At 38.6% G+C, this 15,272-nt stretch overlaps 1 protein-coding gene across 1 annotated transcript in view; it reads left to right on the top strand.

Moving 5' to 3' along the window:
• The window catches only part of ACER3 (alkaline ceramidase 3), a 148,081-nt gene that overhangs the window by 71,067 nt on the left and 61,742 nt on the right, over positions 1 to 15,272 (top strand). Inside the window, exon 3 of the mRNA XM_065944813.1 lies at positions 156 to 208. Coding sequence (XP_065800885.1) covers positions 156 to 208 — 53 coding nt within the window. The remainder of the gene's footprint in view (positions 1 to 155; positions 209 to 15,272) is intronic.

Below are 15,272 nucleotides of genomic sequence, written 5' to 3'. Positions count from 1 at the left end.
TTTGTTCTTAAAACTCAGTACTTTAAAATGTCTTATTGTCTTTTCAAAAAAGATAAAAAAAATAAAATGTCTTATTGTCTTTTCAAGTCACTCTTGCCCCGCACAAAGAATTTCATGCTAATTGTTTTTTTTTAATTTGTTTGTTTTAATTTCAGTGGTAGGAATGGGATCCTGGTGCTTCCACATGACTCTGAAATATGAAATGCAGGTCAGTAATGACAAAATTGACTAAATGCTTATTTCTCTTAGTCCAGAGACACTTCACATTTGAGGAAAGAGCAAATTACTAGATGATGATATTGAGACAAGAGAAAAAAGATGAGATCTGTAGTCCCTGGAGTTTTTACTTCAGACCAAAGGATCCAGGTTGAATAAGTGAAGTAAAGAGGCAAGCAAAGAAGTGGTCCATAGAGAAACTAAGCAAGAGCAGTATGAGTTTTTGACCACCTCTGTTACAGCATGTATAGCTTTAGAGCAGGATTGGAAAGTAAAATGCCATACAGACATCCTGGTAAGATAAAATCAGTTCACCAAAACAATGTATTCTTATTCTTAGCTGCCTATATTCCCTTATGTCTCTTTTATGGCATCCAGTTGAATGGTCTGGTTCCTTTAACTAGCAGGGTTTTAGAGCTATGCAAGGATTTATATTTACTGTCCTCGCCCCATGGGGGCCATGTAGGTTGTCTGGAATCTTTTAACCTCTTTGTTCCCCATTGCTAACCCTTCTAGAAGCTTCTAGAATAACACCGTCCAATAAAAATATAATGTTGAGGTTCATGTTGAGGTTTGACAGCAAACAAAAAAATTCTGTAAGGCAATTATCCTTCAATTAAAAAGCAAATTTGAAAAAAAAAAATATAATGTGAACTACTTGTACAATTTCCAGTAGTCTCCAATACTCACATTTTAAAAAGCCACATTAAAAAGAAATAGGTGTAATTAATTTTAATAATATATTTTAACTCAGTATATCCAAAGTATTGCTATTATTTCAACATGTAATTGATATAAAAACCTATTAACGAAATGTTTCACAGCCTAAAATTGGGTATATATTTTATACTTGCAGTGTATTTCAGTTTAGATTACTCAGAATGCTCAATAGCCACATATGCCTAGTGTCTACTGTATTGGATAGCACTAATCTGGAAGGATCTGTTTATATAACAGTCTATGAATTACTAATTACAGCCATATTAAAATATAAGAGTGACATTCTATAAAACTAGTGGCAAATAATCTTCAAAAGTATCCATGGTCATAAAATGAAAAGACCAAGAAACTGCACGATTGAAGGAGACTAAAAAGACATGAGAAGTAAATACACTGTGTAATTCTGGACCGGATCCTGTGAACGTATGTGTGTGCGCATGTGCTTATGCTTATGATATTATTGGGACACTTAGAAAAACTTAATGGGATCTGAGGATTATGTAGTAGTAATTAATCTATGTTACTTTCCTGATTTTGTTGGTGGTATTGTGGATATGTAGGTGTATATCTTTTTTTATAGATGTAATTCACATATCATAAAATATACCCTTTTAAAGCATACAAGTTGTTTTAAGTATACTCACAAAGTTGTGGAACCATCACTACTCTCTAATTCCAGACTACTTTCATCACCTCAAAGAGAAATCTCATTTCTATTAGCAGTCACTCCCCATTAATTCCTCCACCTAGCCATTGACAACCACTGATCTACTCTCTCTCCATGGATTTGCCTATTTTGTACATTTTATAGCAAATGGATCATACAAAATGTGACCTTTTGTATCTGAGCTTTTTCACTTAGGTCAAAATATCATTGTTTAGATATGGCACATTTTGTTTATCAGTTTATTAATTAGTGGATATTTGGGTAGTTTTTGGTTTTTGAACATAGTACTGCTATCAGCGTTCATATATGAGTTTTTGTGTGGATGTATGTTTTCAGTTCTCTTAGGCATATGTTTGGGAGTGGAATTTCTGGATCACACGGTAGATAACTCTATATTTAACCTTTTGAGGAGCTGCTAGACTGTTTTTCTCAGTGACCGTACCATTATACATTCCTGCTGGCAATTTTCCTTTTTCTTGCCAGTACTTGTTATTGTCTGTCCTTTTAATTAGAGCCATCCTAGTGGGTGTGAAGTAGTGTCTCATTGTGGTTTTCTTTTGCATTTCCCTAATAATAAATGAGCATTTCCCTGGTGCCTCAGTGGTAAATAATCCGCCTACCAAGCAGGAGATGCAGGTTCAGTTCAGTCACTGGGTCAGGAAGATCCACTGGAGAAGAAAATGGCAACCTGTTCTAATATTCTTGCTTGGGAAATCCCATGAACAGAGGAGCCTGGTGGGCTACAATCCATGGGATCACAAAAGAGTTGGACACGACTTAGTAACTAAACAACAACAGTAATAAATAATGTTGAGCATTTTTTCATGTGTATATTGACCATTCATGTATCTACTTAGGAAACATATCTGTTCATATCCTTTTGCCTATTTTAAAATTGGATTATTTGCCTTTTTGTCATTAAATGGTAAGAGTGCTATATATATTCTAGATATAGACCCTTATAAAATACATGGTTTTATAACATTTTCTTTCATTCATGAGTTGTTTTTTTCATTTTGTTAATAGCATCCTTTGAAGCAAAAAAAGTTCTCAATTTTGCTGAAGTTCATTTTATCTATTTTTCCCTTTGGTTGCTTTTGCTTTTGATATTATATCTAAGGAACCTAATCCAAGGTCATGAAAACTTAAACCTATATCTTATTCTAGGAGCTTTGAGCTTTGTAGTTGTAGCTCTTACATTGAGGTATTTGGTCTGTTTTTAATTAAATTTTGTATATGGTGTGAGGTACTCGTTTAACTTCATTCTTCTGCATATGGATACCCAGTTGTCTCAGGTCATTTGTTGAAAACACTGTTCTTTCCCTACTGAATTGTCGTGGCACCCCTGGCGAAATCAAAGTCAGTCAGTCAGTTCAGTTGCTCAGTCGTGTCTGACTCTTTGCGACCCCATGGACTGCAGCACGCCAGGCCTCCCTATCTATCACCAATTCCCGGAGTTTACTCAAACTCATGTCCATTGACTCGGTGATGCCATCCAACCATCTCATCCTCTGTTGTCCTCAATCTTTCTCAGCATCAGGGTCTTTTTCAATGAGTCAATTCTTAGCATCAGATTGCCAAAGTATTGGAGTTTCAGCTTCAGCATCAGTCCTTCCAGTGAATATTCAGGATTGATTTCCTTTAGAACGGACTGGTTGGGTCTCTTTACAGTCCAGGGGACTCTCAAGGGTCTTCTCCAACACCACAGTTCAAAAGCATCAATTCTTCAGCACTCAGCTTTCTTATAGTCCAAACTGTCACATCCATACATGACTACTGGAAAAACCGTAGCTTTGACTAGATGGACCTTTGTTGGCAAAGTAATGTCTCTGCTTTTTCTTATGCTCTCTAGGTTGGTCATAGCTTTTCTGCCAAGGAGCGAGCATCCTTTAATTTCATGGCTGCAGTCACCATCTGCCATGATTTTGGAGCCCACCAAAATAAAGTCTGTCACTGTTTCCACTGTTCCCCATCTATTTGCCATGAAGTGGTGGGACCAGACACCATGATTGTTTTCTGAATGTTGAATTTTAAGCCAAATTTTTCACTCTCCTCTTTCACTTTCATCAAGAAGCTTTTTAGTTCTTCTTCACTGTCTCCAGTGGAGGCGTGGGTCAGCGATGACCTGCTGCTTTGTTGGGAACACTGAGTGAGGCAGTATGTGCAGGAGACCTTTTGAAGGAGGTCGTCATTATCTTCTTTACCTCCACCATAGTTTGACCCCAGGTAAATAACAGGGAGAGAACACAGCCCCACCCATCAATAGAAAATTGGATTAAAGATTTACTGAGCTTGTGGGCCATCAGAACAAGACCCAGTAGGTCTTGTTCTCTCCCATCAGGAAGCTTCCATAAGCCTCTTATCCTTCTCCATCAGAGGGCAGACAGATTGAAAACCACAATCACAGAAAACTAACCAATCTGACCACATGGACCACAGCCTTGTCTAATTCAATGAAACTATGCACCATGCTATGTAGGGCTACCCAAGATGGATGGGTCACGGTGGAGAGTTCTGACAAAACGTGGTCCACTAGAGAAGGGAATGGCAAACCACTTAAGTATTTTTGCCTTGAGAACCCCATGAACAGTATGAAAAGGGATTTTGAAAGAGATTGCATTAAATCCGTACTTTGGAAAGTATTGCCATCTTTATATTAGGGCTTCCAATATTTGAACACGGGGTATTTTCTCACTTATTTTAAGTCTTTTAATTTTCTTTCAATGATGTTTTATAGTTTATGTGCAAGTCTTGACTTCTTTTGTATAGGTATTATATTCTTTTTGATGCTATAAATGAAATTGTTAATTTCATTTTCTGATTTCTCATACCTATTGTATAGAAATAACAATGATTTTTGCATATTGCTCCTATTCCTGCAGCCTTCTTGAACTTGTTTTTACCTCTTACAGTTTTATGTGTATATGTATATGGATTCGTTAGGGTTTTTTGTCTGTATAAGATCATGTCATACGTAAATAGAGTTTTACCTCTTCCTTAGCAATTAAATGCCTTTCACTTATTTTTCTTGCCTAACTGCCCTGACTAGGACTTCTTGCACAGTGTTTTATTTTTAATTGAAATATAGTTAATTTACATTATTATATTAGTTTCAAATGTGCAACATAATGATTCCATATTTTTACAGATTATATTCCATTATAAATTACTACAAGATAATGGTAGTGGTATGCTATGGATCTTTGTGGCTTATCTATTTTGTATGTAGTAGTTTGTATCTATTAATTCCACACTCTAATTGTCCTTTCCTCTTCCTCTTTGGTAACCACCAGTTTGTTTTCTATATTTGTGAATATGTTTCTGTTTTGCATATATATTCATTTGTATCCTAGACACTGTTAAATAGGAGTGGAGAGAACAGACATCCTTGTTTTCTTCCTGATCTTAAGAAGAAAGCTTTCAGGTTTTCACCATTAATTATAATATTAACTTTATTAGGCTGACGAAGTTCTCTTCTATTCCTAGTTTGAGTGTTTTTATCAAGAGAAAGTGTTGGAATTTTCAGATTTTTTTCTGTATCTCTTGAAATTATCATGTGGTTTTTCTTCTTTATTATATTAGTATGGTCTAGTATGTTGATTTATTTTCATATATCAAACCAACCTTGCATTCCTGTGCTAAATTCCATTTAATCAAGGCATATAATCTTGAGTGAATATCCTTGTAGGAAATGTGCACTAAACTACTTTGGAGTTGTGGAACCTCATGTCACTGGCTGACTCAAATGGTTCAGGGAGAAGAAAATTATTTGTATTGTACTTTAAACAGAGAAACAATGGACATATACTTTGACCCAGTAATTGCACTCCTAGGATTGCTTCCTGAGAAAGTAATCAGAGATACAGAAAAGATGTTTCACAAAGATATTTACCACAGCATCACGATAAAGAATTTTAAATGATCTAAATGTTTAACAGTAGGAAGATTTTTGGAATTCCCTGGCAGCCCAGTGGTTACAGGGCTTAGCACTTTCACTGCTGACACCTGGGTTAATCCCTGGTTGGGGAACTAAGACCCCACAGGCTGTGAGACGTGGCCATACAAAAAGAAAACAACAATTTAACAGTTGCTAAATATGCTGTGATATACCTAAACTAAAGTAATGTTTTTTTTGCTTTTTTTAAAATTATATTTATTTTTATTAGTTGGAGGCTAATTGCTTTACAGTATTGTAGTGGGTTTTGCCATGGTAACGGTAACCATATACGCAAAACAGAAAAAGAGACACAGATGTACAGAACAGAGTTTTGCACTCTGTGGGAGAAGGCTGGGTGGGATGTTCTGAGAGAACAGAATTGAAACAAGTATACTATCAAGGGTGAAACAGATCACCAGCCCAGCTTGGATGCATGAGACAAGTGCTCAGGGTTGGTGCACTGGGAAGACCCAGAGGGATGGGATGGGGAGGAAGGTGGGAGAGGGGATTGCGATGGGGAACACATGTAAATCCATGGCTGATTCATGTCAATGTATGGTAAGGTAATATTTTTGAAGACTGTTTACATGGGAAAATATTATAAAGATGTAAAACTTTGTGTAATATGATATCAGTTTTGTAAATAATAATGAAAAGACTGGGAGGAAGTACATTTTGCCTCTCTTCTTTCCCCTTTTTACAAAGTTTGTAATCTGTGGCCCCCAATTATAATAATTCTCACCCATCCATATAGATATCCTTAAAACCCTTACCTCTTGCTTTTTGAGTAATATTTAGCCCAAATCAAGCTCCATTACCTGCCTACTATGTGCCTGAACTGAGTAGCTAAGTATTGCTCATAGAAGTCACATCCCTTTGTTGAGTGACCTCACTTCTAAATTATTAAACAGAAATTGCAAATAAGCACCAAATGCCACAAAGCAGTGCAATTACATTTCCCTCATAATTTCACTTCCCAGAACCATTATTCCACACCTGTTTCTTTTTTTAGATTTCTTTTTACATCTCTTTTGCCTCATACCCTGTGCTCCTTGCTGATATATTCTTCAGTATTTCATTGAGAATATAGACAGAATCAGTCAAGAATTCCCTCATCTTTCTATCATTACCTCCTTCCTCCTGTTACTATGGAAGAACTATACCAAGCCTGTCAAAGGCCAGTGCCACCTTCTTGGGGCTCTGAATTTATCCCTCCCACTCAGAGACTTCCCTCCTGTAGTCCATACCCCACTCCAGTCTCTTGCTCTGCCACAGTCTTTAGAAAGGCGCTGCATTCAGTCATTGCCGTCTGCATCAAACATGCTCAAACAGTTCCTGTGTTTTTAAACATTACTCCTCCACTGATCTTTTGTAAAACTGTAGCTACTGAGTCAGTGTTCAGTTCCTTGTCACATCAGAACCACTTGATTTTCTCCTCTCTCTACTCAGTTCAGTTCAGTCGCTCAGTCATGTCTGACTCTTTGTGACCCCATGGACTGCAGCAAGCCAGGCTTCCCTGTCCATCGCCAACTCCCAGAGTTTACTCAAACTCATGTCCATCAAGTCAGTGATGCCATCTAATCATCTCATCCTCTGTCATCCTCTTCTCCTCCTGCCTTCAAATTTTCCCAGCATCAGGGTCTTTTTTTCTCTCTACTCACCTCTATTTCCCTCCCATCCCAGTTAGGCATCACTTCCCTTCACTTCACAGAAATTGCTGCTGCCAGAGTCAACAGTGACCTTCATCTTGCCAGATTCAATATACATTTTTATCACCTTATTTGACCTCTCAGTAGCATTCTATACAGGAGGTGGTGATCAAAATCATCCCCAAGAAGAAGAAATGCAAAAGGGCAAAATGGTTGTCTGAGGAGGCCACACAGATAGCTGAGAAAAGAGAAGAAGGTAAAGGCAAAAGAAAGATATACCCATCTGGGTGCAGAGTTCCAAAGAATAGCAAGGAGAGATAAGAAAGCTTTCTTCAGTGATCAGTGCAAAGAAATAGAGTCAGACAATAGAATGGGAAAGACTAGAGATCTCTTCAAGAAAACTGGAGATACCAAGGGAACATTTCATGCAAAGATGGGCACAATAAAGGACAGAAATGGTATGGACCTAACAGAAGCAGAAGATATTAAGGAAAGATGGCAAGAATACACAGAAGAACCATACATAAAAGATCTTGACCCAGATAACCATGATGGTATGATCACTCACCTAGAGCCAGACATCCTGGAGTGCGAAGTTAAGTGGGCCTTAGGAATCATCACTATGAACAAAGTCAGCGGAGGTGATGAATTCCAGCTGAACTATTTCAGATCCTAAAAGATTATGCTATGAAAGTGCTGCACTTAGTATGCCAGCAAATTTGGAAAACTCAGCAGTGGCCACAGGATTGGGAAAAGGTCAGTTTTCATTGCAACCCAAGGAAAGGCAATGCCAACAAATGTTCAAACTACCACACAATTGCACTCATCTTACACACTAGCAAAGTATTGTTCAAAATTCTCCAAACTAGGCTTCAATAGTATGTGAACTGAGAACTTTCAGATGTTCAAGCTAGATTTAGAAAGGGCAGAGGAACCAGAGATCAAATTCCCAACATCTGTTGGATCATCAAAAAAGCAAGAGAGTTCCTGAAAAACATCTACTTCTGTTTCACTACACTTAAGCCTTTGACAGTGTGGATTACAACAAACTGTGGAAAATTCTTCAAGAGATGAGAATATCAGACCACCTTACCTACCTCCTGAGAAATCTGTATGCAGGTCAAGAAGCAGCAGTTAGAACCGGACGTGGAATAATGGACTGGTTCCAAATTGGGAAAGTAGTACATCAAGGCTGTATATTGTCACCCTGCTTATTTAACTTATATGTAGAGGACATCATGTGAAATTCCGGACTGGATGAAACACAAGCTGGAATCAAGATTGCCAGGAGAAATATCAGTAACCTCAGATATGCAGGTGACACCACCCTTATGGCAGAGAGAGAAGAGGTGCTAAAGAGCCTCTTGATGAAAGTGAAAGAGTAGAGTGAAAAAGTTGGCTTAAAGCTTAACATTCAAAAAACACAAATCATGTCATCCAGTCCCATCACTTCATGGCAAATAGATGGGGAAACAACGGAAACAGTGACAGATTTTCTTTTCTTGGTCTCCAAAATCACTGCAGATGGTGACTGCAGCCATGAAATGAAAAGACAGTTGCTCCTTGGTAGAAAAACTATGACAAACCTAGACAGCATACGAAAAAGCAGAGACATTATTTTGCCGACAGAGGTCCGTTTAGTCAAAGCTATGGTTTTCCCAATAGTCATGTATGGATGTGAGAGCTGGACTGTAAAGAAAGCTGAGTGCTGAAGAATTGATCCTTTTGAACTTTGTGGAGAAGACTCTTGAGCATCCCTTGGACAGCAAGGAGATCAAACCAATCAATCCTAAAGGAAATCATTGGAAGGACTGATGCTGAAGCTCCAATACTGTGGCCACCTCATGGGAAGAACTGGCTCATTGAAAAAGACCCTGATGCTGGGATAAATTGAAGGTAGGAAGAGAAGGGGGCGACAGAGGATGAGATGGTTGGATGGTATCACTGACTAAATGGACGTGAATTTGAGCAAGCTCTGGGAGTTGGTGATGGACAGGGAAGCCTGGCATGCTGCAGTCCATGGTGTTGCAGTCAGATACTACTGAGCAACTGAACTGAACTGAACTGAGCATTCTATACAGTGTTTACTTTTTCTTCATGAAACAGTTATCTTAACTTCCTAGTTTTCCTTGTCTTACGGAAAATGAAATTCCCGTAGCTTTCTTCCTTACTTTACTGGCCACTCTTTTGCCCTGAGCCACCTTCTCTGTGGGCTTCCCTGGTGTCTCAGTATTAAAGAATCTGCCTACTAATGCAGGAGACATGGGTTCGATCCCTGGTTTGGAAAGATCCCCAGGAGAAGGAAATAGCAACCCAGTCCAGCATTCTTGCCTGTAAATCCCATGGACAGAGGAGCCTGGCATGCTACAGTCTATGGGGTCGCAAAGAGTTGGACATCACTCAGCAACTGAACAGCAGCAATCTTCTCTGTATTCCCTGCTAGGTGATCTTATATAATCTCATAGCTTTGAATGTGATCTATACACTGATGATTCAAAACATCTTTATTCAGTTCTGATCTCACCTCTTGGCTATAGATGCAAGCTATAGATGCAAGCTATCCAAGCATCTTTGACATATCATAGACATCTCAACCTTTAACATGAGCAATACACAATTCTTTATTTCTTTTCCCATAACTGTTCCTCTCTGGTGTTCCTTTGTGATGCCCTTACCCACCCATTTGCTGAGTGGAAGTGGGAATGGAAGCATCCAAAAACCTGGAGTCATCCCTGATTTCTTTCATTTCCTCATCCCTCATATTTAATTTGTGCTTCTGATTTTATTTTTAAAGTATACCTAGATCTGCCTACTCTCCCTGTTTTTACTGCTTCTACCTTAGTTTAAGAAATCACCATCCCATTTAGTTAATCACACAAGTGAATGATAAAAGAGTTATATTGAAATATTAAATTATAGAAACTCGTGGTCTATGCGTTTACAGGCAGCTGTATTTCTCTTTGCATTTCTGCATTTAGCAAATTTTCTACAATAAATATGAAGTCCTGTTGTGATAAGAAAAATCATGTTTATGTTTGTTTTAAGGAAGAGACTTTAAAGACTCCGGAGGTGCTTTGGTGGAATAATAATAGTAACAAACCAGTCAGAATACCTTTCATCCTAAAGCAGACTGCCTCCTAATATTAGGGATATTTAACTCAGTATTGAGTTTTATTTACGTGGTAAGATTATCATATTTTCCAAAGATGTTCACATCCACATATCCCATCCCACCTGCTTTTCTTACAAGGTACCATTGTCTCTCCTCAAGAAATGGAATCTTTGTTTGTTGCCCTTGAATACTGGGCAAGACTGTGACTGAAGCTGTGACACAGCTATGACAACACACAGCTGTGTGTTACAACTGTGACGCAGCTGGCAAGACTGTGACTGTAGATTCAAAGCTGTGTGACATCTGAGTTTGAATCACAGAAAGCAGTACAGCTTCTGCCTAGTCTTCCTGGGATGCTTACTCGTTGAACCCAGCATCATATTGTAAAGAAGCCACTTGCAAGGGCAAAATGTAGATGTCTTTGCTATACCTCACGTGTAATCCCCAGACTTTAGCCATCATCAACTGCCAGAAATTTGAGTGAGCAAATCTTTGGATGATTGCAGCTCCCAGCCTTTAGGCTATCCCAGCTCACACTGAGTGAAGTAGAGATGGATTGTCCTCTCTCAACTCTGCTTTAAATGCATATGAATGAGCAAAGTAAATATTGCTATTTTAAGCTGCTGAGTTTTGAGGTGGTTTTTTAATACAGTGACATATGACCAGAATAATTTAAAAACTTCTAGTCTTAATCTTTACATGCACTATTCTCTGACATTCCCTTAACATATGTTTTCTAAGACTTAGATAAATTTTAAAATTTCAAGGATCATTCCTGCTGTCTATTGTTCCTAAAATGTTTGCCCTGGAAGTTAGTGTGTGTGTCTTCCACACATGAGGAAACAACTGGGTCAGTGTGCTTAGACAGGATATCAGACAGGACTAGGTATCTGAGTTGGGGGGGCTGATGTATAGGCTCCCCAGCTTTGTGCTGACAGGAATATTGCATCGAGTTCTAAGCTCTGACCTGGCTATGTATTCAAATGAGAGACCCCAGAATGGTGAAAGAACTAAAAATCTCGTCATGATGCCAGAGGAAGGAACTGGGAATGTTTAGCCTGAAGAAGAGAAGATATGCTCAGTTACCCACCCTCAGCTGTATGCACCAGGCTTTCTATTTGCATTTGTTTATGTCTGGCCTCTCTCTTGTGGACTATTCCAATTTGTCTTTTAAACTCTCAGGCAAAGTGGTAGCTCCTCTAGGAAGCCTTCCATGGCCCCAGGGTGAGATTTGTAATCCTCCTGTGTTCTTTCATAACACACTTCATGCATCTGTATTACTGCCCTTATCCATGTTATTTTATTTATATTTTTGTGTCTGACTTCTATATCAGAATGTGAGTTACCGAGGACCAAGGACTGTCTAGTTGACCTTGGTATACTTATCCCTTGGGTCTTGCATGTACCACAAAATAATGTTTTACAAATCAGTATTTAAGGTTGATACAAGGAGTATCAGGTTTATTCTATGTGGTTCTAGTGGGGTTAAAGATTGAGCCATCTTACTCAACATAGGGAAGAATTTTATTTGCCAGTAGATAGTAAGGGCTACCTTAGAAGATCTCTACCTTAGAAGAGTCCTCTGTCTTTAGAGGTTCTCAAGCATAGGCTGGACAGACACTTTCATTAGTTAAAAAAATTTTTTTTGATACCTAGCTAACAGGAATGCACAGGTAAAGATTATATATAATCCTTCTTTCAAGAAATCTGTGTTCTAGGATTGAAGATAATATGCTAGTGAATGCAATGATGGAGGTATATACAGGGTGCTATAGAAAGTGATTGTTAGGGTGGGGAGGTCAGAAAAGGGATTTCACACAAATTCAGACACTTGTTTGAGTTAAATTGTCAAAAATGAATAGAAATTTGCCGGGCCAACTGGAACCCACAATTGTGGGTAGGTTTGGCTTCTCAGAGCGCTGAAAGCAGTACTGATACATTATGGTTGTAGTCGTGCAGTGGGAGGATGGATGTGGTGATGATGGTGATAGCGCTACCAGTAATAACGGCTAGCATTTGTTACATTTTTGAGTACCTGCTCAGAGCAGGCATTGAACTCAGTGGAAGGAGACGTGGTTTAGGGAACTAACCACAGGCCCATCAAAGCCTCGTGGACTTTGTTCTCTGTGAGCCATTATTTTAACCTGCATTTTGAGCAGAGGTGGGACACACTTTGATTTGCTGGTAAACTTAGTTGTTGGCAAGATTGTCACCAAGGTAACATCACATTTGGATGGATAAGATGGCCTTTGATCCTGAGATCTTTGGCACTATGTTTTTGTCATTATTATCATACTGTTTTATCAACTTCATGGACAAATTTTACATATGCTTTATTTCATTTGCCCTTTTTCTACACTATTGTGATTTTATGTGCTTGCCTAACTGGGCAGAAATGAAATATGACCCATTTTACCAATGATTGAGGAGGAAAGAGGAGTCATCAATATTGAAGGATTTGTTTAAATAGCTTCTCCATTTTCTTAATGTAAACATAAAATGATCATAAATATTCACTGCACGTTCTCCCTGTCTTGTCTCCTTCCAGGATAAATTTGGCTTCACAATGTTAGGCTGTTATTTGTTAGGCACAATCACTGAAACGAAGTAAAAAATGACAGAGTTGCCACTTATCTGCCTCTGGTGATCAGCAAACCATTTTCACCAACCTGAGCTTAGTTTGTTGTAGCTATAGAGAAAGTGGAGTCCTGTTTTTATTCCTACCCACACTGAGCACAAGCAATTATTGACAGTTCTGTATTAAGAATACTTTAGAGCTAGAGTGATATTTTCATTAGATTTATTGTTCCTAGGTTGCTGCTACATGGGTTCCAGTTCTGATTCTACCATTTTACTGGCTATTTAAGCATAGGAAGGCCAGTTAATCTTGCTGAGCCTTAATTTTCTCATTTATATAATTGGTCTAATAATACCTGTAGGAGTATTATGAGGATCAGTTGATTGGCATATGAAAGGACTATCATAGGATCTGTTAATTAAGTGTCTAATAAATGTTCATTTCCTTCCTTTTTCTTTAGTCAGTCAGAATGTCTGAACCACCATTACTGATCCATGGTTAGTGATTCATTCCTATAAGTAGTATTGAATTGTGTGTGCCCTCATGGAGGCTTTTACTGACTCCTTCCTCATGATCATTGTGTCACGTTTTTGTGACAGCCAGTCAAGAGCAGTACATTTGGGAGTAGGATTAAGGACAGCATTATAGAGAAGGGGTAGAGATAATAGGTGTGGGCAGATGGCCTTCACATAAGGGGTGAAAAGTACCAACCAAAGGACAATTTAGAATCATAGAACCTTAATGTTAAAAGAGATTTTTAAAATTTAGTCCAAATTTATAAATTTTAGAAATGGAAGAATAGCCTGAGAGAGGGAAAGTTATCTGACTAGAAGTTAGGGACAAGATTAGGACCCACATTTTGTTTTGTTTTATTTCATTTTAGGACTTGATCTTGCATTAATGATTATAGGAGCTTTAAGTTTTTAGGAGACTTCTCCCAGATTTTCTTTTCATCTATTCACTCATTCAGTTCATTCTTTTATGCTTTCACTAACTGATATATAAAGTTGCTGATAATCCTGGGGAGCGTAAAAATTGAAGAAATTTTTTCTTTGTGTTCTTCTGCTATTTCTATGTATTCTGTACTGAGCATATAATATGTTTGATGTTAGTGGGAAAATGCTAGTAAAAGAATATTCATGTATTTCAACTAAGTAAAAATGATTATATTTATCCTAGAAACTAAACCAAAGAAAAATATTTGTTCACTTATAACTTTGTTTATAATACAAAAATAAAAATAGCTTAAATGTTAGGTAGTAATGTAAGCAACATCAGACTTTATAATGTCAACAGCAGATGTTTTGGTTATAAATAAATACTACCCTTCTTTCTCTTTTGCTCCCTATCTCAGTGAATGAAACCACCTTACATCCAAAACCCAAACCAAAAACCTGTGATTCATTTCTAATTTCTCCTGCTTTTCTCACCTCTGAAAACTCTAAAACCTCTTGATTCAACTTCTGTATAATAACTCTTGAATGCATCTATCTCTGACTCTCTCCATCTGCCTTTGCCTTAATCTATCATCTCCAACCTAGATTCCTGTAACTGGTTCCTATTGATGTCCCTGCCTCCCCTGTGAGGCTGTCACGGCTAACGCCATGACAGGCAGCCTAGATTAGGAGTAGGCCTGGTTTCCCGGGGTAACATAATTATCAGGCTTCCTGGAGCCAGCCAATCAACATATGCCTAGCTAGAAGAAAGGGAAACTATCAGGGGAAAGCTGAAAGCCCCACGTAGGGCCAACAAAAATTACCTTGCAACTGTGTAACCAATCCACTTGCGCCAACTACCCACTGTGTAACCAATCCGATTGCGCCAACTACCTGCTGCTTATTTTGACCTGATAAATACCCGAGAGAACTGGGGCTTAGGGCCTTTCGTCCTCACACACCTGGTGAGGGCAGGAGGCCCTGGCTCGAGTCAGTAATAAATTCCTCTATTGCGAGTTGCATTGTTTCGAGGAGTCTTCTTTCCCGACTGGGGACTCGGACTACGGGCAGAACATCCCCCATCAGCCTTTTGTCACTGAAATAGAAATACTCTTATCTTTTTCCCTTCAGAGCATTCTCCACACATACCTGATCTGACGCCACATATTTACTGTACTAGTCATCTCAGTGGAGAAGGAAATGGCAACCCACTCCAGTATCCTTGCCTGGAGACTCCCAGGGACGGAATAGCCTGGTGGGCTGCCGTCTATGGGGTCGCACAGGGTTGGACACGACTGAAGTGACTTAGCAGCAGCAGCAGCAGTCATCTCAGGCTGCCATTACAAAATACCATAGACTAGATGGCTTAAACAATAGATTTTTATCAGGGTATCAGTAGGATCAGATCTGGTGAGAGAGCTCTCTTCCTGGCTTGGAGTCAGCCACCTTCTTGCTAGT

This window comes from Muntiacus reevesi, chromosome 9, assembly GCF_963930625.1.
Source record: "Muntiacus reevesi chromosome 9, mMunRee1.1, whole genome shotgun sequence".
Taxonomy (NCBI): Eukaryota; Metazoa; Chordata; class Mammalia; order Artiodactyla; family Cervidae; genus Muntiacus; species Muntiacus reevesi.
The sequence above is the reverse complement of the archived record's forward strand: the minus strand, read 5'-3'. Positions and strand labels throughout refer to the sequence as shown.